At 46.7% G+C, this 26,906-nt stretch overlaps 1 protein-coding gene across 1 annotated transcript in view; it reads right to left on the bottom strand.

Annotated features, from left to right (window-relative positions):
• The window catches only part of IGF2BP1 (insulin like growth factor 2 mRNA binding protein 1), a 54,078-nt gene that overhangs the window by 23,980 nt on the left and 3,192 nt on the right, over positions 1-26,906 (bottom strand). The window contains 2 exon segments of the mRNA XM_073005410.1: positions 801-852; positions 1,654-1,702. Of these exon segments, the coding sequence (XP_072861511.1) occupies positions 801-852; positions 1,654-1,702 (101 nt within the window).

The following is a 26,906-nucleotide window of genomic DNA, read 5'->3' as shown; positions in this document are numbered from 1 at the left end:
TCCCTGTGTAACACATTCTATCTGCCTTTCTTCTTTTGGTTTTCTTTTTTTTTTTTTTTTTTTTGAGACAGAGTCTTGCTGTGTCACCCAGGCTGGAGTGCAGTGGCCGGATCTCAGCTCACTGCAAGCTCCTCCTCTCGGGTTCACGCCATTCTCCTGCCTCAGCCTCCCAAGTAGCTGGGACTACAGGCACCCGCCACTTCGCCCGGCTAGTTTTTTGTATGTTTAGTAGAGACGGGGTTTCACCGTGTTAACCAGGATGGTCTCGACCTCCTGACCTCATGATCCGCCCGTCTCGGCCTCCCAAAGTGCTGGGATTACAGGCTTGAGCCACCGCGCCCGGCCTCTTCTTTTGGTTTTCAATGTTGATTTGATCATGGAAAGTGAAGCAGAGGCCGGGCGTGGTGGCTCACACCTGTAATCCCAGCACTTTAAGAGGCTGAGGCGGACAGGTCACAAGGTCAGGAGATGAGACCATCCTGGCCAACATGGTAAAACACGTCTCTACTAAAAATACAAAAATCAGCTGGGTATGGTGGCATGTGTCTGTAATCCCAGCTACTCAGGAGGCTGAGGCAGGAGAATTGCTTGAACCCAGGAGGTGGAGGTTGCAATGAGCCAAGATCATGCCATCTTCACTCCAGCCTGGTGACAGAGCAACACTCCATCTCAAAAAAAAAAAAGAGAAAAGAAAAGAAAAAAGAAAAAGAAAAAGAAAGAAACAAAGTGAAGCAGAGCAAATGCACCAAACTCCTCCAACCCCCACCACAAGCACCACCCCATGCCTGGCCCACTCTTACCTTGTTCACAGTTCTCTACTGTCCCATACTGAGCCAGCAGGCTGTCCAGTACCTAGGAGCATGGAGAAGGGAAGTACACTTAACTCTGAGTCCCAGGACCCTTGCAAAGCAGCCACTGGACACCCTGCATCCTAAAGCAATGGGGCATACACAGAGTCATAGGAGTGTTTGAGCATTATTACCTGTCCGGTGTGACCTTTCTGGGGTGCTAATGCGGATGGGGTGTCTTTGCAGGACTGTACTTAAGTTCTGCCTTAAGGGCTTTTTGAGAAGCAGACCTGGGCTGCCTGGGTCCCTAAATTATCTTCTGCCACATTACCAAGTTTAGGGCTTAGGAAACACTCATCTACCATCTCCCTAATGCCTCTCACCATAGGGACAACCTAAAAGATGGGGCTGTGGGTTAAGAAAAGATAAGGCTAGGCGCGGTGGCTCACTTGAGGTAAGGCATTTGAGACCAGCCTGATCAACACAGTAAAACTCTGTCTCTAATAAAAATACAAAATTAGCCGGGCATGGGGGTACACGCCTGTAATCCTAGCTACTTGGGAGGCTGAGGCAGGAGAATCGCTTGAACCTGGAGGAAGAGGTTGCAGTGAGTCAAGACCACGCCACTGCACTCCAGCCTGGGCAGAGAGCAAAACTCCATCTCAAAAAAAAAAAAAAAAAACCCAGAGAGAAAGGACGAGGAAGGACAGACGGAAGGACGGACGGACGGACGGACGGACGGGACCCAGGCCTCCCTGGCCTGGCCCCAGACCTCCCCAATCATTTCTGGCAGCTCCAGCTGGTCCAGATGTACTTTCTAGGCTCCAGTATCCCATTCCATTTAGAGTTTCCCCCAAACACTTACTTCCCATCGGAGCTGAGGTGGAATATTTCGGATCTGAATTTTCCGGCTCCTGAAAGTAAAGAGGGAGCAGAATTAAAGAAAGCTCTGAATACATGAGGGGTCTGTAAACTCGCAGTTTCTAATCCTTGCCCCAGTTTCTATTTCCCTACCTTCAGCTCACCAACACCATAGTCTTAAAATCTAAGAATAAACTTTTAGGAATGGAAACTTGCAGTAGGGGTACCTCGCTTTAGAGACCAAAATTATCATGAATGCTACCACACCTAGGAATGCAGAATCAGGTGTTCTAAGCACTCAGTTAACATTTCAAACAAAAAAAAACCACACACACACACAACTGTTTTGTTTGTCCCACTACTTTCTCACTCATTCCTTTATTCAGTAAGCAGGTTACCATGACTATGTTCCGGGCACTAGGAATACAAAGCTAAATAAGACATTTTTATTTTTTTATTTGTTTTTGAGACACAGTCTCGCTCTGCCACCCAGGCTGGAGTGCAATGGCACAATCTCGGCTCACTACAACCTCTGCCCCCTGGGTTCAAGTGATTTGCCTGCCTCAGCCTCCCTAGTAGCTGGGATTACAGGTGTGCGCCACCACATCAGGCTAATTTCTGTATTTTTAGTAGAGACGGGGTTTCACTATATTGGCCAGGCTGGTCTTGAATTGCAGACCTCAGGTGATCCGCCCATCTCGGCCTCCCAAAATGCTGAGATTACAGGCATAAGCCACAACACCTGGCCCAAGGCATTATTAATTAATCTAACAACCATTTATTTAATTAATACCTACTTCACATACTACTTTGTTCCAGATGCTGGAAACACAGAAATAAACAAAAGAGACAAAATGCCTGGTTGAAGGTGTTCACAATTTTTTAGGTAAGATAATATACACAAACAAATCACAGCAGGATATAGTGCAGTGGTTAAGTACTTGGCACAGATACGGATTTAAACCTATGCTCCACTTACTAGTACTGACCAAGATTGTTTAACCTCTTCCAGGCCATTTCTTTCACAGGGTGGTAGGTGATGCTAGAAAATGTAAGTACTTAAAGTGTAACAATAGATGTATCTGTGAATACTAAGGTGGGAGTGATTAACACAGGTAAAAGTCAGCATAATGCCACTACTTTTCTCTCTCCCAGTAACTATACAATACTTTTTTCTTCCCAGCTTTATTATGACTATTATTTACCAACAATCTTGTAAAGTGCTCTGTCACCCAAACTGGAGTGCAGTGGCATAAACACAGTTCACTGCAGCCTAGACCTCCTGGGATCAAGCGATCCTCCCACCTCCCACCCTCCTATATAGCTGGGACCAAATGTGCAAGCCACTATGCCCAGGTAATTTCTTCTTCCCATCTTTAAAATGTAATTTTTAGGCAGGAGTGATGGCTCATGCCTGTAATCCCAACGCTTTGGGAGGCCGAGGCAGGCCAATCACTTGCGGTCAGGAGTTGGAGACCAGCCTGGTCAACATGGTGAAATTCCCTCTCTACAAAAAAAAAAAATTAGCAGGGTATGGTGGCACGTGCCTGTAATTCCAGCTACTCAGGAGGCTAGGGCAGGAGGATCGCTTGAACCAGGGAGGCAGAGGTCACAGTGAGCCAAGATCAAACCAGTGCACTGCAGCCTGGGCAACAGAGTGAGACTCGTTAAAAAAAAAAAAAAAAAAGGTAATTTTCCCTAAGGAAGGCTTTCAGGTTCAGGGCTGACCCCCAGATCACTTGCTCACCAATCAATGCGCTAATCCCTGTGTTTAAGACTTTTAAATTGACTTAATGCACTGGTCAATTGCATTTGTATCTTTGTTTTTCCTTGATCACAAACTCATAGTCCAAGGACAATGTCCAAAAAAACTCTAGTGGCTTGAAGGAAAACTGAACTAGAAAGTACGAAAGTCTAGTTCTAGTCTTTAACCTGCCCCTGACTGGCTGTTTCTCTAATTAAGCCTCTCTTAAGCTTCGGGCCTCAGTATTCCTATCTGACATGCCAGCCCTTGCCAAGCCTAGGGGAAAGGGTGCTGAAAACATAAGGGACCAGGGAAAAGGGATGCTAAGCTCTAGCTGTAAAAGCATTGACCTTGGCTATCCTGAGCCAGTTCACTCACTTCACCCATGTGACCTCAATATCTCCAGCTTTACAGTGGGTACAAGCAAGGTCTCTATGATATTTTCTAGCCTGCCATTCTAAATATGTTAAGGAAAACTCTCTGAGGGATGAAATAATGGGGAAAGAAGGAAATAAGTACTGAAGAGAATCTCTGCGGCTTTCTTTGGTTTGTTCATGAACTTGACCTAAGTAGGTCAGATTATAGCAGGACAAAATAATAAGATACAAATCCAGTTCCAGGTCCCCAAATGCCATCAGACCACCTTTTTGTGATTCAATTCATTGGCCAAGAGGGAACCCCTGCGTCTACCCTTGTGAGGAATTTCCCACAACTCATTTGATGACCAACTAGACAGACTGAAAATGTAGAAGCCTTCACAATGAAAGCAAAGCTGCTGGAAGAAATGAGGAAAAGAAATGGCCATGCCATTGGAAGATTGAGAACACAGACCTAGTTTAACACCTATAACAGGTATTGCCCAGGCCCAGGCCCAGGACCTCCCTCAAGGGAACACTTCCGGATGAAGGGCAGAGAGGTGGGGGTGGCTTACCTGGGAGTTCAAACCAGTAAGGGCCTAAGGGAACCCCAGTTTAGGAGCCCAGTTTGAAGTATGCTCTTTCAAGATGGTCCCTTAGTACAATCTAAGGTCAAAGGTCAAAATTCCCTCACACTTCAAACTCTCAGTTTTAGAGGCTTTCTTTCGTGGAGGGGATCTGGGGAGGAGAAGGGTGGCAGTGGTGAAATCAAATCTCTGCTGGGATGTTAATCCATATCCTGAAAGCAATGGCAGGCAGATCGTCTGGAATGTCTGGAATGTTCCAGGAGAGGGAGGGGGAGGAGGGCAGGGCCACCCAACCAATGAAAGAAAAGACATCCTGGCAGCCCTCCCCCACCCCCAACCAGCAGAGACTCACCCAGCCCTCCAGGGCACACACCCCACCCTGGGAACCCACTCCAGGCCCCTCCAGGCCTCCTTTCAGCAAAGCCCCCAGCCCTGATTAAAACACAACGAGGGGGCAGGGAGGCACAGAGGCCATGAAGAACCTTTGTCTTTTAAGCCCTTGGCCCAGTTTCTATTAAGTATGGTGCTACCTAATTTCTTTCAGGCCCAAAGCACATGGGGCATTGCTGAGAACTGTAACCTGTATTTTCCTTCGCTTGGTTCCAGTCTCATTCATTCCACAAACACTTAGAGAAGGCCTGGTGTGGGCTGAGCTCCGGCAGTGTATTGGGAACTTGGGGGATCCAGATGGAAGCTAAGAGCACCCTAACTGGTTACTTCTTCACTCTGAACCTTAGTTACCTCCTATGAAACTTGAATAAGGCTTTTATGAAGACTTCAAAGAGAAGTTGTATAAAACAAGCTGCTTGCCATGTAGTAAGCACTCAGTCCATGTCCAAGTCCCCAGTCCCAGGGAACTGGAGTATCCAGACTAGCAAGGAAAGAGGCAGGCGGGTAGGGTTGACGATAGTAACAGTTATTAAGATTTGACTTATGCACTGGTGGGGAAAATAGTGAAAAATACCACTGCCTAGAGCCCCACCCCACTCCCCCATCTCCCCAGTTAAAGGGTCCAGGGACCAGGGACCAGGGACCCACTCCAGTACTTCAGCAGATCAGCTTCTACCAGAGCTGTGAAGTGCCTTTGCCCTGTGGGCAGTATCTCCTGGGCACCTTCTATGTGCCTGGATTGCCAAAACCAATGAACATCCATTGTTCAGAAAAGGAAGGTGAACTCTGAGTTCATTAATTCCCCCCACCCTCTTCCACCCTCCTATAGCTGATAAACCTGTGGATTCAAAGAATGAAGCAACCAGTCCCCGGCAATAAAGGCAACAGTTGCACCAGCCTATTTTCCTGGGTGCCAACATGCTGTGGCTTCTGGTGCCCTCTGCCTGCCTTGATATACAGAGCAGTTATCAGGTCCTGGGCCAGGGGTGGGGCATGTGGGGGCAGGGGCAGCAGCTTGCCAGATACATAGTAGCTATTGAGGATTCACCTCTCAAAGGCTGCTGGGCCAAGGAGGGGGCATAAGAGCAACAAAGACGGAGTGACCATTCTCCAGAAGCCCAGGGGGGATTCAGGAGAAAACAGAGGGAAAGAGCATCCTTGCAACAGCTTAAGAAGCTATGTAGGGGCCGGGCATGGTGGCTCAAGCCTGTAATCCCAGCACTTTGGGGGGCCGAGACGGGCGGATCACGAGGTCAGGAGATCGAGACCATCCTGGCTAACACGGTGAAACCCCGTCTCTACTAAAAAATACAAAAAACTAGCCGGGCGAGGTGGCAGGTGCCTGTAGTCCCAGTTACTCGGGAGGCTGAGGCAGGAGAATGGCGTAAACCCGGGAGGCGGAGCTTGTAGCGAGCCGAGATCCGGCCACTGCACTCCAGCCTGGGCGACAGAGCGAGGCTCCGTCTCAAAAAAAAAAAGAAGCTATGTAGGAAGTAAGAGATTCAGGGAGCACAGGGAGAGGGCCCCTGGGAGGGAGATGAGATTGGGAACTCTCCCTGGGCTGAGAGTTCTCATCCTTTCATACCTCAAGAGTTCAGAGAAGGCCGGGCGCGGTGGCTCAAGCCTGTAATCCCAGCACTTTGGGAGGCCGAGATGGGTGGATCACGAGGTCAGGAGATCGAGACCATCCTGGCTAACACGGTGAAACCCCGTCTCTACTAAAAAATACAAAAAACTAGCCAGGTGAGTTGGCGGGCGCCTGTAGTCCCAGCTACTCGGGAGGCTGAGGCAGGAGAATGGTGTAAACCCAGGAGAGGGAGACAGTGAGCTGAGATCCGGCCACTGCACTCCAGCCCAGGGGACAGAGCGACTCCGTCTCAAAAAAAAAACAAAAAAAAAGTTCAGAGAAGTGTCACTGACTTACACCAAAGAGAAAAGAAAACAGTTCTCAATTAGGGAAGAGCCTACTTTTTTTTTTCTTTGAGACAGAGTATTGCTCTGTCATCCAGGCTGGAGTGCAGTGGTGGGATCTTGGCTCACTGCAGCCTTGACTTCCCAGGCTCAAGCGATCCTCCCACCTCAGCCTCCTGAGCAGCTGGGACCACAGGCACATGCACCATCACGCCTGGCTCCAATTTTTTTTTTTTTTTAAATTTGTAGAGATGGGGCCTCACTATGTTTTCCAAGCTGGTCTCACACTCCTCTCTGTCCTCAAGCGATCCTCCCACCTCAGCTCCCAAAGTGCTGAAATTATAGATGTGAGCCACCACACGAGGATGACAATAATTTGACGTCATCAAATACCTAGTCAATGTTCAATATGCCAAATAATCACTTTTCAACTAACTATGGAAATAGGAAGCTGGGAAAAGAAGTTAATAGTTTAAAGAATTATAGGTGGGATGTTTTGATTTATCGGAGTGCAATTCCATGGCACAGACCCTCTGTTCACTGGGTCGTGTGAACTCTTAAGTGTTTTTTATTTTGTCCTCCAGCCTAAAGTGAGTTTACTTTGGCAAAGGCCTTCTGTCCCCTTTATGTCTTCAAAAAGGCAGCACAGGGACAGCGCAAAGAGTCTGGATTCAAACAGGCTTTGGGTTCAAATTCTGGCTGTGGTTCTGTGTGGCTGTGTGACTCAGACAAGATACTCAGCCTCCCCATCTCAGTACCCTGGTCTGTAAAACATCCATTGATACCACCTTAGCGGGTAGGGAGGATTATATGAGATAATGAATCTCAGAGCCTGGCATGTTAATTTCCTTCAGTTAAAGTAGAAGTTAGGGCCGGGTACCGTAGCTCACGCCTGTAATCCCAGCACCCTGGGAGACCGAGGTGGGTGAGTCATGGGGTCAGGAGTTCGAGACCTGCCTGGCCAACATGGTGAAACCTAGTCTCTATTAAAAATAAATTAGCTGGGCATAGTGGCGCACACCTGTAATCCCAGCTACTTTGAAGCAGAAGACTCGCTTGAACGAGAGAGGCGGGGAGGTTGCAATGAGATCGCACCATTGTACTCCAGCCTGGGTGACATAGCATGACTCTGTCCCCCACCCCACCTCCCCCCAAAAATACATATATATCTATATACCCCCCAAAAAAAAAAATTAGCCAGGCATACACCTGTAGTCCCAGCTACTCAGGAGACTGAGATGGGAGGATCACCTGGGTCCGGGAGGCAGAAGTTGCAGTTAGCTGAGATGGCGCCATTGCACTCTAGCCTGGGTGACAGAGTGAGATCCTGTCTCAAACTAAATAAAGTGTAAGTTAGGAGCCAGGCACGATGGCTCACTCCTGTTGTCAATCTTTTAAAGTCATATTGTAATTCTTATATTTTAGAAATACATATTGAAAGTTACAAATAAAATGACATGTCTAAGATTTGCTTCAAAATAATCAGAGCGCAGGGGAAAATGAAAACAGACTGCACATGCATGGTAATTGTTAAAGCTAAGTGATGGGTGGTACATGGAGGGGTTATTACATTACCCTTTTTACTTTTATGTTTGTATTTCTTTCCATAATAAAAAGGTAAAAACAAAAAAGACTGGTAATTCCAGCTCACCCAGTTCTGAAGTCATAAGCAGTTCAAAATTAATAGAAACTAGTATGAAGTAATGAAATTTTCCTTTTGGTGTTCTATTCGAAAGAATCCAGAGCCTTGAGGAGCTTACGGAGGCTGGAAGGAGACTAGGGCTTGGGGTCCAAGGGAGGAAGGAGCAAATGCACCAGATGAGACGGTCTCAGAAAGAGGCCTCCCAGGAAAGCAGTGTGCACAGTGTGAATGGGAACTCTAGGTCTCAGGGAGGGAGGCTGAAAACAGCCCCTGGGACTGGGATTTCTCTAATCCTCTGCAAACCTGCTTTCAACCTCCATACCCAGAAGCAAGGATGCCATTTTCAATCACGTTTATGGCCTTCCTCACCCCTCCCTAGAGGGAGAAGTGCCTTTAAACTGGGGTGGGGCAAGCCAGTTGAAGGAAGGGAGGAGGGCAAGGTAGGAGCAGGTTTTGGAATCTTGTCAAGTTTGGGGCCCCAATTCCCCTAAGGCCCCTGTCATGAGTCAAGCCTGGACTTTCATCTCCAGCAAAGAAGTAGGATTAAACTGGGATCTTCAGATTAGAACCTTCACCTCCACCCTTCCCCCAGGCCAAGCTTCCGGCTCCATGTGTGGTCTTGGACAAGTCAAGCCTTCAACTCTGGACCTCAGTTTCTCACATCTGGGAAACTAGGAGTAGGATTAATCCATCTTAGAGGGTTCTGTGTCCCCAGACAGGGATCAACCCTGTCTACCTATAAGGAAACACCTTCTTAATTAGACGGATTTTCTGTGCCCTAATAGTCTGAATAACTGGTTCTTAACTTTTTTTTTTTTTGAGACAGTTCCTATTAGGATAAAAGGCAAGAACACTCCACCAGAAAAATGCACTTTGCACATCATTTCAAGATTTCAAGGGGTTAATGAAGACTTTCGAATCCATCCACAACCCCAAAGTAAAGACACACTGCTTAATGCCTATCCCCACCTAACACTTTTAACTTCATCCCAATGATATCTAAGTCTTCAGTCAAGACTGCAGGCATCTCAACAAGTAGAGAAGGCATCAGCCTGAAGCAATTAGAAAACAAAGCTAGACTGGGAGCCGGTTTGGGGTTCCCCGGATGCTGGAAAATGAGCAACAAACATGTTTCAAACCTGCAAAAACACACACACCATGCTCACATCATCTAACAGGTACCAGATTTCTAATCAGAGGTCAAGAAGCTGGTGGTTTCTGGTAAGAGTCCAGCTGCTTGGAGCCATTTCTTCGTTGTTGTTGTTGTTATCTTGACAGCTACTACACACTGGGCCTTCTCTGTCCACTACAAGAACCACTAATTACATTTGGCTGCTCTGCTGAGGCTCTTGCAGTGTGGCCAGTCCAACTGAGCAACTGAATTTTTCATTCTGTAACTTTAAGTGTTAGGCCGCTCGTGGTGGCTCACACCTGTAATCCCAGCACTTTGGGAGGTCGAGGCAGGTGGATCACCTGAGGTCAGGAATTTGAGACTAACCTGGCCAACATGGCAAAACCCTGCCTCTACTAAAAATACAAAAATTAGCTGGGCATGGTGGGCATGCCTGTAAATCCCAGCTACTGGGAAGGTTGAGGCACAAGAATCGCTTGAACTTGGGAGGCAGAGGTTGCAGTGAGCAGAGATCATGCCACTGCACTGCAGCCTGGGCGACAGAGCAAAACTCCGTGTCAAAAAAAATATATATATAACTATTTAACTTTTTCAACTGTAAACTTTATGAAATCTAAAAACAGAGCAAGTGTTTCCAGTCAAAACGTAGCATCTGAATTTGGAATGTGTTGTTAAGTATAAAATAAAATATGGCCGGGTGCAGTGGCTCACACCTGTAATTCCAACACTTTGGGAGGCCGAGGTGGGTGGATCACCCGAGGTCAGGAGCTCAAGACCAGCCTGATCAACATGGTGAAACCCCATCTCTACTAAAAATATAAAACATTAGCCGGGTGTGGTGGCAGGTGCCTATAATCTCAGCTACTTGGGAGGCTGAGGCTCAAGAACCACTTGAACCCAGGAGGTTGAGGTTGCAGTGAGTTGATTTCATGCCACTGCACTCCTGCCTGAGCAATAGAGTGAGACTCTGACTCGAAAAATAATAAATAAATAAATAAATAAAAATAATTTTAATCTAGTTTAGAATACTAGATTTCTAAAACTTGAGTACCCTCCAAAAAAAGATTAAATATCTCTTTAATAATTACTTATACTGATTGCATGTTGAAATCATTTTTTATATATTGAGTTAACTATCTTTAAAATTAATTTTACCTGTTTCTTTAATATGGCTCATAGAAAATAAAAACTTACATGTATGGCTCACATTGCATTTCTACTGGACAGTGCTGGGCACTGTGCTACAGTACCCAGCACACAGTGATTGGCATGGTCCCTGCTTTCACCGGGTTTAAAGTCCAGCAGGGGACTTGGTTTGATTTGGTTTGGTCTGGGATAAGAGAACAAAGCTAACTGGGGAGTGAGGGAGGGATGCTCACTGGACCCCTTCAGAAGTAGATGATTCTGCTAACTCTTCAACAAGAGGGTTCCATGTGGCTGACACCAGAGTAGAAGCCCCCTCCCAAAGCTGGCCCCTCTCCCAATTGTCCCTCCCATCTGGAAGTTGCCCTAAGGTGCCAACCTCTGCCTTTTCCAGAAAATCACCACTGACTCAGCCCTTCCTCCCCACCCCACCTCCTTATCCCTACAGGGTAGAGAGGCGGTGAAAAAAAAAAAATGTCCAAGAAAACTTCTGAAGGGGGCGGACCTGGCACGCTTCAGGCATGGCAGTAGCTGAGAAAAGGGGCGGGGGCGGGGAGGGGAGGAGGAGCTGGCCAAAAGCCCAGGGCTCTGTGCCAGGCTGATCCAGAGGCAGGGCAGCCAGACAGGCAGGAGGACAGGCAGGAGGACAGGCGGGCGGGCGGGCTGTCGGGTGGCAGGCTGGCAGAGGTAGAGGCCAGAAAACATTGACCTACTGGGAGATGTGGGACTGAGCAGAGCAGATGCCACCACCACGAAGAAAGCCAGAGTGTGAGGGGACTGGAAGGCAAGGACACCACTGGAATGCAACTATCACCCTGTGAACAAGGTCTTTTAATGTATGTGGCATACACGTACTGCCTCCTTCCTATACTCCTTGTTGGGGAAAAGTAGGAAAGAAAAGCAGGTCACCAAGAGCTACTCTGGGCTGAATCCTTCTTCCCACTCCTCTAGAGGGCTCTTCTACCCATGTTTAGGGGACAGAAGGGAATCACTTAGCTTATATGACCAGACACACACACACACAACCCCCTTAATCTGTCACCAGTAAGTTCCAGTTGAAAAACATCAGATTGATACATTGAGGTAGAAAGGAAAGGGGGTAAGCCTCTGAAGCCTGAGAGGATACTGACAGTCACCCTCATTTCACGGATGGAGAAACTGAGGCTCAGAGAAGGAAACAGACTTGCCAACTTGGAGGCAGGACTAGTAGGCTGCTTGTGCTCACTGCACCAAACTCCTCTGCTTTCTCTCTGAAGACAAGTGTTAATACAGCAGAAGCCTGAACAGCCCCAACGTCAGGAGCAGGAAAAGTGCCCATATTCTGTATGGTTAAGCGCGTGCCAACTGGCTTTTACTGCATGCGGCTCTAATTTGGGCACGGGATTTCACTTGCAGAAGAGCTAAGTGCCCTATAATACGGCTGGATGGCTGTCAGGGAGATTTTTTAGCGGGGTGAAAGGGTGCTCACCAAAAATTCCTACCATGCAAAATGTCATCTTGCTCTGGGGGAGGAAGAAAGCAACTTGTGGAAGGTACTAAGTGGCCGTGGGGTCAAGCTAACCTCAGCAAGAACACTTTGCTCAATTTGCCTATTTGGGAAATAGTTTGACAAGAAAGCCCATCTGAGCAGCCCCCACGGAGGCCAAAACAAAGCTCTGGGACAGCCCAGCTCTTTCCAGACAAATTCCACATCAGCCTGGGCTAACTGCCACCCTCTCTTCCATCTTAAGTGACTCCCAAAGGGGAGAGGTGGTCATGTGGAAACACAGAGAATATGGGGGGTCCCTGGGGTGGAGTGAGGGATGTGGAGAAGAAACCATCAGGACAAACCTAAAGTATGAGGACAAATGGAAAAGAGATGACCCAACAGGAGCTGTGCAACTGAGCCTTCCTGCTGGAAGCAGAGATGGGGAGGCCCCCCTCAGGCACACTGCTCACCATCCTTCTCAGACTGGCAGAGGGAAGGGAAGAGTTTCAGAATCTTCTCCCGGGGTCGGGAAGGTTACTAAGCTCCGACAGAGGGATAGGTGGGGGGCAGGAAGACCACCTCCGGCCCGGCCCCGCCTCCCTGGAGATGCTGGTTTAGCTCTCACCCCCGGTGCAGATGCCAGCCTCTCTCCAGAAAGCTTAAAAGCCATACGCTCACAGCCAGGTGAAGTAGCTCACGCCTATGATCCCAGCACTTTGGGGAGCCGAAGCGGGCGAATCGCTTCAAGTCAGGAGTTCGAGACTGGTCTCACCAACATGGCGAAACCCCGTCTCTACTAAAAATACAAAAATTAGCCGGGCGTTGTGGTGCGTGCCTGTAATCCCAGCTATTTGGGAGGCTGAAGTTGTAATGAGCCGAGATTACGCCACTGTACTCCAGCCTGGGCGACAGAGCACACGCTTGGGCACTCGGGGGCTCAGAGGCCCGGCGGAGGATGGAGCTGGTGCCCAGTGGAAGGCGTCGTGCGAGGTGCCTTGGAAAGGGACAGAGTCGGGCTCTGTTCCTTGAGAGGGAACAGCCGAGGTGGCCCTCTCAGGAGCAAGGAGAGGAAACCAGACCAGCCTCCACAGCAATCAGTCTTCGGCAGCTTCCCACTGCACCATGAGAAGGACCCGACGGACATCCGCGTGCTCCTCGTGGTCCTTAGTGCCCCCTGGTGAGGATGGGCAAACATCTGGGCACCAGCCAAGCAAGCGTCTGCGTATCCGTGAGTGGCGGGCACTGCGCAGGAGCCCTCAGGGATCCGCATCTCCCCCTAGCTGCCAACCATGACCTGCTGGTGGGAAACAGGCACTGCTGCTAGCTTCTTCCTGGCGAGCGCTTCGTCAGCCAGTCTCTCCCCTGACACCAGCCCCTGCGTGGCCCTCCTCCCCTTCAAGTGCCCTCTCAGGGTAGGTCTTCCTCCCCAGGGCTCCGCACGGTCTAGAATGTTCTACCACCAAGGATCCTGTCTGGGAGGACTGAGTGCCTTCCAAGATGGTTCTCGCCTATCCTTGGCCAGGAGGAGGGGACAGCCAAGAGGACCCAGGCGGTGAACACGGCCCCTCGCGGTGGAGCAGGGGAAAGTGCAGCAGAGCGGGCCACTGAGGGGGACGGCGATATGGGGCTGAGACTGAGGGGAGACTGAGGGGGACAGGGACTGAGGGGGAGAATGAGAGAGAGACTGAGAGGGAGACTGAGGGGGACGGGGGCTGTGGGGAGAACCACTAAGGGGGATAGTGCGGTGCCTGGGAAGGGCGGCGGCAGCTGAGGCGGGGGAGGGGCGCCCTCGTGAACGGGCAATTGAGAACTGAGATGGCGCAGATGAGGGGCGGGCTATCCCCGCCTGTGCCCACAGCCGCCCCCTCCCCAGCCCCTCTCACCTAACCCGGGAAGCTGAGCACTCGCCCTCCCACCCCAGCCTCTGGGTGGGCTGAGGCCGCAGCGCACAAGGAGGGGGACAGAGCAGCCACCCAGCCCCTCCGCTACAAGGCTCCGCACAGTCTCGAATGTTCTACCGCCAAAGCCCCCTTGGGCGCCCCGACTCGCTCCAAACCTGTCCGGCAGGCACCCGCGGCCCTCGGCTACCCGTCCTGGGCCCCGAGGGGGAGGGGACCCGCGCCAGGGGCTGCGGGGTGGGGGTGGGGACCAGGACTTTGCCCTTTGTCTCTCTCCAGAGCCACCGGCCGGTCGAAACCCGACCCCATGGCGAAGCCAGGCAGCCAGCGAGGGGCAGTCTCCCCCTCCAGGGTCCTTTAGTAAATCCAGACCCGACCTCCCTGTGGTCAGGGCTGTGACTGAGGTGGTCCTGTGGGGGAAGGGGGCTTCCCGCCTGCACCAGGCCTGCAAGCATTTAAGTGGCAACCGGTTGGGGGTAGGGAGCCCGGGAGAGGCTGGAAGTGGGGCCGCGGAGGCTGGAGGGGAGAAAATGGCCCGGGAGGCGGGATTCCTTAGAGACCTTGGCTGGGCCGCGGGAGGAGGCGGCACGGGACGGGAGGCCTCCCACTGTGAGGCCAGGAACTAAGGCCTGGGAGCAGGGTGGGGGCACGGAACTAGGAGCCTTCGGCGCCCGCAGAGGAAGAACGCTCTCCTCCCGTGAAAGTCCCCAAGGCCTTCTGGGAAGCTCCATAGCAAAGTCACAATAGAAGTCATACTCGCCCCCATGCAGAGTAGGGCATTTGTTTGGGGGTGAGAATGACCTTTCAGCCCTTTTGGGGTATCATCAATTAATGATCTTGTTAATAACTCACCTTTGCATGGTGCTTTAGAGTTCACAAAGTACTTCTCTTTGCCCACACTATGAATCTGGAACCACCACAAGAGGCTGAGTTGAGCCTCTCAACAACAGGGGAGACTGAGAATATTGCTACTTCCGTTCTGCAGATCAGAAAAGGGGCTCAGAGCGGTCAAGGTGGCACTGGCCAGCAAATGTCACTACATTGTGCAGCCTGTTCCTACTTACCAGGAAAAAAAAAAATAACTGGGTGCCTGATTTTTTAGAAACTAACACGTATGGAAGCCAGGCGTGGTGGCTGGTGCCTCTAAACCCAACACTTTGGGAGACTCAGGCTCTTGCTTGAGCTAGTAAAGTCAAAGCTGCAGTGAGCTGTGATCGTGCCACTGCACTCCACCCTGGCTGACAGAGGGAGACCCTGTCTAAAGAAAGAAAGAAAAACTAACATGTTGGAACTATGAATTATGATTCTGTAGACTTGTAACAAAGGTCAACTCTTTGTCCTTTCCTGCTGGGAGGAGGGAGGAGGAGAAGGAGGGAAAAGGAAGCATCTCAATTCCCGCCCTTCCCCCCAAGCTCCCATTTTCCCGTGGGTTGAACCCAAACAAAAGGGGGGGTGGGAGGATCAGCCTAAAGCTCCAGCCCTGGTACCTTCCAGAAGCGTCAAAGGATGGAGGCTCCTAGAACTCAAAACACTCATCCAGCTTATTTTATGAGGTTTCTGGAGATGGGGAGGATTCAGGTGAGGAAACAGAGTCCCAGGAAAATAGATAGTGACCCCAGATCCCACACCTTACACATCTGCAAAAGGACAGGCTGAGACTGACACCTAAGTTCTAACACCACTCAGATCCTTCTTCCACTTTGTTCAGCTTCCTCTCAGTGTATTATTTCATTCCAACAGAATTCCCATTTCCCATCTTAGCCACCCAGACAAGGGGAGAAAATTTGGACCCATCCAATCTCAATTTTCTTCAACTGGCTTTATCTGCTAAGCTTCCGCCCCACTTCCCAGCCCCTGCAAAAAAAGCTCAAGAAAACCTCCACCTCTCTGGGTATTGGAGGATCACCTGTTCCCAACCTTTTCTTTTTTTGGGGGGGGGGGGGGGGGGGGACAGGGTCTCATTCTGTCACCCAGGATGGAGTGCAATGCCACCATCATAGCTTATTGTAACTTGAAACACGTAGGCTCAGGCAACCTTCCTGCCTCAACCTCCAGAGTTCGTACCTTCTAAGGGAGCTCAACTTTGGAAATAGAAATGCCTGGGTTTGAAATCCCAGTACTCCTACTTATTGAAGGTGTGACCTTAGTTCAGATTCTTCTGTAGAATGAAGATGATAATACCTTCAGAGTTCTTTGGGAGATTTGGTGAAGTAACAGCATGACCTGAGTAGATACTCAATAAATGCTCCTGCAATTGTAGAAAGAACTCATCTTTTGAGCCTTATCACCTCACAGTGCTCAGAAGCAAAGATGCTCAATAAGAGAAATAAACAGGAGTGGCTGCCCTATTAACTGAGAGCCTCATTTCTGTGAATCCTCACTTAATGCCTCCCTCTTCTAGGTGAATGGTCTGCCCAAAAACAGCTCCCTGTCCATCCACACGGCTGTATTTGTTTTTGTTTTTGCTTTCTTGTTTCGAGACACTCTCACTCTGTTGCCCAGGCTGGAGTGCAGTGGCACGATCTCAGCTCACTGCAACCTCTACTTCCCGGGTTCAAGCGATTCTCCTACCTCAGCCTCCCAAGTAGCTGGGATTACAGGCGCACACCACCATGCCCAGCTAATTTTTGTATTTTTAGGAGAGACGGGGTTTCACCATGTTGGTCAGCCTGGTCTCGAACTCCTGTTCTCAGGTGATCTACCCGCTTCAACTTCCCAAAGTGCTGGGATTACAGCATTTTGTATTTTTAGTAGAGACGGGGTTTCAATGTTAGCCAGGCTGGTCCACGAGGTTCCTCTTAACCCATTCCTATATTTTTTCTGCCTTGCCTCCAAAACCTAGATTAGCTCTAAAGCCTCCCTCCTCTATTTTTGTTCCTGAGTTTGTGTGCCTCCCATTTTAGTGCGTGGACTCCTGGACTCTGTACTCTCAGCTTTTCCTGGATTTAAAGTGAAAATGCTGGAGGGCAGAGACTTGGCCTTATACCTCTCTCTTTTGGGAGCCCTCTCAACCTCTGTGTCTCACTTCCCCACCTGAAAAAAACCAATAATGCTAAATAAAAACTCAATAAATAATCAGTATTTAATGCAGGAAAGGGACACACAAAGGCTTCCATTTTCTTTAGGATGAAGAGGTGACCGAAAAAGTAAAACTGGAATAGTTTTTAAACGGCTATTTTTTTTGAATCCCAGCACTATTTACTGGAAATGACCAGAGGGAAGGAGGAATGGGTAATTTATTATTTGATGGGTACAGAGTTTCAATTTTGCAAGATGAAGAGTTCTCGAGATAGATAAAGGTGATAGTTACACAACAATGTGAATGGTTTTTTGTTGCTTTTTTTTTTGAGATGGAGTTTTGCTCCTTTTCGCCCAGGCTGGAGTGCAGTGTCGCAATCTCAGCTCACTGCAACCTCCACCTCCGGGGTTCAAGCAATTCTCCTGCCTCAGACTTTCGAGTAGCTACAATTACAGGCGCACGCCACCACGCCCGACTAATTTTTGTATTTTTCGTAGAGACAGGGTTTCACCATGTTGGCCAGGCTGGTCTCAAACTCCTGACCTCAGGTGATCCACCCACCTCGGCCTCCCAAAGTGCTGGGATTATAGGCGTGAGCAACCACGCACAGAAGTGAACGTTTATGTCACTAAACTATATACTTAAAATGGTTAAGGTATTAAATTTTACCTTTTTGTGTATTTTACAATTTTTTTTTTTTTTAGATGGAGTTTCGCTCTTGTTGCCCAGGCTGGAGTGCAATGGGACGATCTCAGCTCACTGCAACCTCTGCCTCCCAGGTTCAAGAGATTCTACTGCCTCAGCCTCCAGAGTTGCTGGGATTATAGGCATGCATTACCATGCTCAGCTAATTTTTGTATTAGTACAGGCAGGGTTTCACATGTTTGGCCAGGCCGGTCTTGAACTCCTGACTTCAAGTGATTTGCCCGCCTTGGCCTCCCAAAGTGCTGGGATTACAAGTGTGAGCCACCGCGCCCAGCCTAACAATAATTTAAAAATATATATATATTTATATATAGATAGATATACACACACACCAAGGATAAAGAGAAAAACCCACAAGTTTCCAAAGAAAAAATATCTGAAATATCTGTTAAATTATATTTCTAGCAGGGCACGGTGGCTCACACTTGTAATCCCAGCATCTTGTGGGGCTGAGGTGGGTGGATAACCTGAAGTCAGGTGTTCAAGACCAGCCTGGCCAACATGGTGAAATCCGTCTCTACTAAAAATACAAAAATTAGCCAGGCATGCTGGCGCACACCTATAGTCTTAGCTACTTGGGGAGACTGAGGCAGGAGAATCGCTTGAACCCGGGAGGCAGAGGTTGCAGTGAGCCAAGATGGCACCACAGCACTCTGGCCTGGGCAACAGAGCAAGACTCCACCTCAAAAAAACAAAAAAAAAAAATTATATTTCCTTCCATCTGCACTGTAAGATCAGGGTCTTTCACTTGTTCCTCATTGTATTTCTAATACCTAAGCAAAAGGCATCCCATGCAATAGTAGACTCTTAATGGATAAAAGTAACTGGATGAATGTATGCATGTATGAATCAATGAATATATTAGAGGTACCAATTTTTGCAGCAATATGCAAGTTATCACAGAAGTCTGCAGCATTTTATTAAATGTTTTCTCCCATGGCTTCTCATTGTAAATATATATTTTTAAGTTATTTTTCAAACAGCCAGTGACTGAGTGGCAAGGACCCCACACACACTCCCAGGCTACAGTTGCTAACCATGGGGCTTTTAAGAGAAGAGAGGAAAGGAGTTTGGACCTAGACAGACAGCATTCCTCTTTTAGTTAGAAGTTTAAAGGAAACTACTCATTCAAGATGGCCAGCAAGAGGGGCAAGGGTAGAAGAGTGGAACAAAGATTATCTCACAGAAATATTAGAGGTTTGTGAAGATCATTCTGTTCCACCTCCTGCCTACACCCAGAGCTCATTCTGGACAGGAATCACTCCACTCTATTCTAAAAAGCAGCAGCATATCTTAATCAAATGGTAATAAATATAGAGAGGAAGAAAACCCTATAGATAACCTCAGTCAGCTAGATTTTAAATAAATTTAAATAAGTTTCAGGGAGACCCTTAACAAGAGTACATTCTTCTGAATCTAGCTGCTTCCTCAGCCAACATCCTAGTACATCTAGTCTTTGTTTCGAATACACTGGCTGCAGCCACCAACAGCCATGTCTCTCTGTGAAGAATTATCTTTGCCCTTCAAATTTATTTACTTTTTTTTTACTTTTTTCACTTTTTTTTTTTTTTTTTTGAAATGGAATTTCACTCTTGTCACCCAGGCTGAAGTGCAATGGCACAATCTCTGCTCACTGCAACCTCTGCCTCCTGGGTTCAAGCAATTCTCCTGCCTCAGCCTCCCCGGTAGCTGGGATTACAGGTGCTAGCCACCACGCCCAGCTAATTTTTGTATTTTTAGGAGAGATGAGGTTTCACCATGTTGGTCAGGCTGGTCTCGAACCCCTGATAGATGATCCACCCGCTTCAACCTCCCAAAGTGCTGGGATTACAGGTATGAGCCACTGCGCCTGGCCTGCCCTTTAATTTAGAACTTCATCTCCAAATCCTGCCAAAGCAACTGGTCTCTATTACAGTTGGAGGTTCTCCTCCCAAGCAACTTAGAGACCTTAAGGAGGAAGTAGAATAAATATTTCTAACTTTGAATAGACATCCTCAACAAGTTTACTCTACCCAACAGCTCCCATTTCAGTTCCCCTCATTTTCTCCTCCTCAGAGTCCCTAATGGAAAGTTGACGAGCCCCAAGCAATCCCAAATGCCACTCTAGAAAGAGGCAACACACATCATTCTGCATAAACTAATTGTAAAACCCTTTATAGTAAATGATTAAAGTCACAAGCCTGTTAAAAGACTGAAAACCACATCCGGATGAGAAGCCCTTTTCCTCCCCATCCCAGTAAGAAGGTTCAACCCTTATTCCCAGGGCTGGGGCTGTGGACCTGTGTGTATGTATGTGTATGCATCCACCCATGTGCCTGCATTACGGCATGCAGCCTTTGAGCAGAGGGCTGAAATGAAGAAGTGTGCATAAAAGTGGGTTCTGAATGCATCTTTGGGAACTGGTTCCAGACCAGGGAACCAGGGAGAGAATGTGAGGACACTACAGAGGCAGAAGAACTAGGGAACAATGTGTGCAGTCACCCCTGGGTATCTAGGGATCCCCAGTTCCTGAATGCCTATTTTGTTAGCTTACCAAGAGCAGGACATGAAAATAAACATACCCATCCCAGCAGAGGGGGGATATCACTCTCATTTCTTCCTTCCTCAGACCCCCAGGAGGATTCATACAGTCCCCTTCATCCTGAATTCTTACAACACCTACCTCATATGCAGAGGTAGTTCCCCTCTTACCAATGTCCCTACTCTACATGTACCTTTGACAGTAGCCCTAAAGTGTGAAATTTCAGCTAGGAACCTGGACCAAGTTCAGGGCATAAATGGTAACAGAATAAATGGCCTGTTTCCCCTAATGAACAATTAGTAGCATTATCTGCCATGCTTGCCTCATCTCTCCAAGCCTTCTGTCTCAGAGAATATACTGGGGGAATCTATAATCTAGGGGCTCTGTGGGGTTGCCCTGGTGAGCTTCATCTCTCTCCACTAAAAGATGGCTTTTCCTTTCAACATACAGGTGGAGTTACCAAAGCACCCTACACACAGACCCCCTTCAACATGCCTAGCCATCACTGTTCCTAGTGCCTTAGATATATAGCCCAAGCTGACACACACAGTTCAAACACAAACTCTCACGGACACATTTTCAGGCATCTGTACACTTGATCAGTTCTAATACTCATGGAGCTTACCACAGCTATATGGGGCAGAGTAGGATACAACTGCAAAGCTTCAAAGGAGGACAAACAATGGCTAGGGCAGGAGTGAGAGAAGTCAATATCTACAACAAAACAGTAACAATAAGAGCTATTGTGTACTACTATTAGGACCACCTCTTTACAGTTACAGAAATTGAGCTCAAGCTTTTAAACCCTGAATGCTCCTGGGAGGAAGACCTTTCCTCGAGACCCCAGTAAAAGATGAGTGAGAGACCTAGGGTAGGTCATTAAGACTCTGACCTGGCCGGCGCGGTGGCTCAAGCCTGTAATCCCAGCACTTTGGGAGGCCGAGACGGGCGGATCACAAGGTCAGGAGATCGAGACCATCCTGGCTAACCTGGTGAAACCTCGTCTCTACTAAAAAATACAAAAAACTAGCCGGGCGAGGTGGCGGGCGCCTGTAGTCCCAGCTACTCAGGAGGCTGAGGCAGGAGAATAGCATAAACCCGGGAGGCGGAGGTTGCAGTGAGCTGAGATCTGGCCACTGCACTCCAGTCTGGGCAACAGAGCGAGACTCCGTCTCAAAAAAAAAAAAAAAAAAAAAGACTCTGACCTAACAGCACTTCTACCCTCCTGGAGTCTTAAGAATTTTGAATGATTCCTTTCCTCCTCATTCCTCTTTGCCAAAGAGCTCAGACCACACAAACAACCATTACATACATATTTCTGAATTCTCTGATTTCTCCGCTTAAAGATCCTAACTATATCCAATCAACTAAACTAAACTATCCAATCAAATTTCACTCAGACTTAACATTTTCCATTTCAAGTGGCCAAAACATCCAAATGAGTGACTGAGTTGGTTTCTGTTTTTATTTGAGACACAGTCTCGCTCTGTTGCCCAGGCTGGAGTGCAGTGGTGCAATCCCAGCTCACTGCACCCTCCACCTCCCGGGTTCAAGCAATTATCTGGCCTCAGCCTCCCGAGTAGCTGGGACTACAGGCATGCACCACCACACCTGACTAATTTTTGTATTTTCAGTAGAGACAGGGTTTCACCATGTTGGCCAGACTGATCTTGAACTCCTGGCCTCATGTGATCTTCCCTATTTGGCCTCCAGAAGTGCTAGGATTGCAGGTGTGAACCACCAGGCCTGGCTTGAATGAGTGATTGAGTTTTTAACTAAAATAAATTCAAAATGAAAAAAAAAAAAAAATTGAAGTTCTCCTTAATCCTCTTTTCATAAGGAAATGTGGAGAGGACTGACTAGAATCCACTAACCAGACGCGGTAGAAAGGAAAGAGAAAATGCAGAGCTTCCCCTCTTCTCCTGCCTCCTCTATTATGGGATTTTTCTCCACAACCCTCCTCTAAACTATACGCAAAATTTCCCAGCCATCCCATATCAGACACATCCCTTACATGCCTTCCAGCCACCAAAATGCCACTTGTCTAACAACCAGACTTGTCCTAAGGGGTCTTGAAAATATCTGCACAATCCACTCAAAACTTCTCTTAATCATCCAGCTGTATGCTCTCTATTTCAGTCAAAAGCAGTTTGCTTATGATCAGCCATGCTCCTGGGAATGTGGATTTCTGCAAAAGGACTGCATTTCTGATGGTGTTTGTTCTGCACACAGTTACATTTCAGTGTGTTGCAATCAGGTTTTTTCCAACTGTATGTATTAAAAGTATGAGGTCCAAACCTACTTTTCTGTGATTTACCTGTAATCAACACATATTCTGTCGACTATGGTTAGGGCAAAAGTTTATTCCAGCCTGTTGTATTATTGCAAATCTACTGTGCTGCAAGATAGTAAGCAGGTGTTACAAAGTTCGCTCTGCAATAAATTTTAATAGTAGAATGACCCCCTCTTCTCTCCACTAATAAGTAGATAGTCCCCTCTGATTAAAAGCTGAAGGGCCATCCCAAGTTCTCCTAGTAGAATGAAGTCACTACCTGGGGACTAAATAGCTTCCTGCTGGCATTGTCTCCTTGTGATGGTGTGTATCAGGTGTTATCTTACAGGATCATTTTTAACCAAACCATCGGTAACCAAATGGGCATACACTTTCTTGAGTACCTTTCCTTCTGCTTTTTGTTTTGACACGCATTTAAAAAGGCAGAGGGGAGGAGAGGAAAGGTGGAAATGGATGGGGTGCAGTTTTATACTAACATGGAGTCGAAGACTGGCTGAGACCCTGAGAAAGATCCTCAGAGCCTTGCCAGTGGCCAACTGGAAGGCCTGTTGTCTCTCTTTCACAAAATAAACAAAATCCATGGATAGAACCTCTGACTACTATTACTGCCTCTGTTATTGTTTCGGTCAGCCTTCAGGACCTGTGGACAGACACAAACAGCTCATTTTGTAAAGATTGCAGGTTACTTAAATTGACACTTAACTCTTTAAGGTTCTGTTTCTCAGGCCAAGACCCCTGCTACTGGGAGAGAGCAACAGCTACTTGCACTTCCATTCTCTCTCCAACTCTCTCATCCTATTTTCCCTTTACCCACTCTTCCTCTCTTTTTGCCTCTTTTCACTTCACATTTACCCACTGGCTTTTTGCTTTAGAATGGAGAGCTCTTGAGGCAGCCCAGGTGCTGGAAAAGGTCTGCAGCCCGCAGCCGGTGGGGGGAACCCTTTCGTGGGGTATCTGCTGCAAGGTTTGCGATCTGGGGGTTCCCAGGACTAAGGCGCACCACAAGCAGCCTGGGATCTCCAGGGGTCTCAGGGATCTGAGAGGGGAAGTCCTCTTCGGAGACCCAGGCTAGCGGATGTTCTCTGTCAGGGGCTTGTTAAGAGAAGGCAGGCGGGCGGCCCCACCTCAGAGCGAGCCGAGATTGCCGGGCTGGGACTGGCGCGGGGGCGGGCGGGGAAGGTTAGAGCCGCCGGGCCGGGGCAAGCGCTCCAGGAAGAGCCTCCAGCGCCGCCGCCACTTTCTCTCTTCTCTCTTTTTCAAAGGGGAAGGGAAGGCAGGCAACTCCAAAAGCAAATATAGTCTTGCCCTGCGCTGAGTCTACCACCCGTCTCGTCTCCCACCCCTCTCCCGTGGGTAACACTGTGAGCCTCCAGCCGCTCCCCTTTAAAAGGGAAGCGGGAAATCCACCCAACCCCGTATCTCCCCTCCCTCCCTCTCTCCCTCCCCCCTCCCCGTCTGGAATTTCCAAGCCGGGACTAACTCGTCTGATTTCTCCAGTCTCCCCCGCTGCTTTTTTCCTCCCCTTTTCTTTCCCTAACACTCCCATCCCAAATTCTAAGCTGCACTTTCTGGAAGACATTAGCCACATTTCAAGAATCTTTTAAGAGAATGGGGAATGAACAAGACTTAATTTAAATTCTAACAGCTGGGAAAATGTCCGTTCTTCAAATGCCTTTGGTTTATACATTTATTCTAACAACCCCATCACCACCACTACCACCCCACACACAAAAATCAACAGATCTAACCACTAAATAACTCTTCACAAAACCTTTAAACTTCAACAAATAGCACTTGCTGTTCCCCACTTCTCACTCAACTAAACCAGACCTGAATTTTAAAATGTTTTAAAATTGTATACTCACTAGACTATCTCAATAGTATCTTTGTCAACTGGCTGCTACACATTAAAGTATAGTATAAATACACTCTTAAAAAGTAAGCCTTAAAAGTACCCACACACATAGATTAAAATGATACATATTAAGGTAATTTTAAAAGATTAGAAGCTCAGAACCTTTGAATCAAGGTTCCTCCAATTGCTAATGTCATGTATTTCATCTCTGAAACATAATTATAAGAATGTTTTTTTTCCACCAAAAGCTGTGCCATTAAAACTTTAAAAAACTTTACCTTTTCAACAATTAACAATACTTTGAATAAATTAGTGATGGGAATTGCAGTTCTTCCCCTTTTTTACTAAAAAGTTCTCCATCTGAGAAGCCATTACGGTAAAATTTCATCTTTTTAATTTGGGTCAGAAAAATAAGGGGTTCTAGAAACCTACAATTCTTCTAAGGGACTTAGTTGCCACTGCCTTCTAAGGGACTTAGTTGCCACTGCCCTTAGGAAACTCTCATCTTGAAATACTGACCACCCAAATGAGAACAGTTAAGGACTTCTACCAGCAGTGAAGGAAACTTGTTTATGAATTTGCAAAGTTTAATTTTTAGATGGAAATTAAAATAGGGAAAGAATGTACCCCAGTTTCCACCTTTCCTCCAAACAGTGCACAAAAACTTAACATTCAACCATTTTTTTCACTTATGTAAAGCAAAAAAAAAAAAATTCTAACCTAATATTAATAAGGAAACCTTTTTAAATGAGTAATCAATTGTTTCTACTTCAAACTTTCTTGTTGAATAGCAGTCACATGTATCTTTTACCTCGTATGAGTTAAAAACTTTTTCATTTGGGTACTAATCCATAATTACAACCATTAAAGTAAAAGTGCCTGAAAACCCTGCTGCTCTAATCGTTTTCATTCCCTTGTTTTTTAACCCCTCTTCATTCATTTTCAGCCCCAAACTACAAGGTGGGTTTGTTTTTTGTTTTTTTTTTTTCTTAAGTGCAAATCCATTTCTGAAGGCAATTTTTAGGTTGTTATGAAAACGTTTAGTGATCCAGTGATTTCTTCAGAACCTCGAGAAACCATTGTTAAAATATATTTAAAATATTTTTTGCCATTTATAAGACATCCCTTCACAGATTTTTCAAGCTGTTAACTTCAGAAAATTAAACTGTAAAAACAGGAATCAAGTTTGGACACTTTCTTTTGAGAGTTCTCAATTTTATGAATGGTTTATAAAACTAATTTTGTTTAATAGGTGGAAATTTAAGGGAGCTAGCCCACCTCATTTTAAGTCAACACAGAGGAAAAGGAAAGAAGGACCATTAATCTGCCTAAAGAAATCACCAAACTTAGAATTCCTTACTGTGAACACATTTCACCTTTAAAAAAATGATTCAGTGCATCTCTTTCATTTTTTTCTTAACAGTAACACCTTTTATTTTGATGACACCAGTTGACAGTGAATATGCTATCTTTAGGTCACATTCCTCTAGAAAAAGGCACACCACAGTGGCAAGCGTAACAAAGGTTTAATTCCCTTAAAAAGCAAATCATGTCTCAAAGTAATCAAGTCACACTAAAATGGTACCCCCTTTACCTCAACTACTCCTCAGTCTCTCAGAACAAAACATATACAAGCCCTTTCCACAATTGTTTTTAAATGCATTTGGTTTTTCTCTTTTGTCTCAATATCTGGCAATGAACATAAACAAATTCTCAACAAAAAAGCACAAATTGTTAACCAAATTCCAACAGTAAAAGGGGGTTTGAGATGGTGATCTCTGAGAAATTTAATATCACCTCATTTAAAAAATTCAAGCTAATTGCTGTTTTCAGTTGAAATGCATAGTGTTCGGCCTCTTGAGTTCTTAAAAAGGTACAAATTATATGTATCAAATAAATTCAAACTGAGAACAAAATACATTAAGAGGTATTGTGATAGCATATCTTTTGTTTGATTTCCCCCTCTTAAAAAAACAAAACCACCAGGAACATTTAGTTGTTGGGTTTTTATGAATTATCTTAGAAATTGAAATCATAGTTCATTTGGAACTGAATGCCTCAAGAAGAGTTCATAAGGAAAATACAAGAGTATATATATACACAAAATATTATTTGTGTAGTTCATTTTGCTTAGAATGTGTTAGCCATAATTAACTAGTTCCTATTCTATACATCCATGAGATTATGGAAAAAGTCAGTAACAAACCTAACTGACGAAATACTTTTCAGACACAGACTAAAGACACATACCACAACATACTTCCTCAAAGACACAAAATGATAGAGCAAACTGACTTAATGAAAACAAACTCTTTCTTTTTTAAATCTTGAGACTTCAAAAATTGATTCATTCTAGAAAAATGAAGTGCCTTCTCACCACCAACCAAAATAAAAAGCAAAGAAAACACAATTGACTCAATGTTTGGGCTAAAAAAATTATTTCAGGAAGGGGGAGAACACACAAAAGATCTAATTTAATATGGGTGTGGACAGAGATTTTTTTTTTTTACCCAGTCTTCTCACAAACCCCCTCTCCATTCCAACTCAAAAAAGAGCCCTCAGTAATGCATTTTGGAGGGAACAAGAAGGAGCC

The sequence above is a fragment of the Chlorocebus sabaeus genome, chromosome 16 (genome assembly GCF_047675955.1).
Source record: "Chlorocebus sabaeus isolate Y175 chromosome 16, mChlSab1.0.hap1, whole genome shotgun sequence".
Classification (NCBI taxonomy): domain Eukaryota; kingdom Metazoa; phylum Chordata; class Mammalia; order Primates; family Cercopithecidae; genus Chlorocebus; species Chlorocebus sabaeus.
Note: the sequence above shows the minus strand (reverse complement) of the source record. Positions and strands in the feature narration are given on the sequence as shown.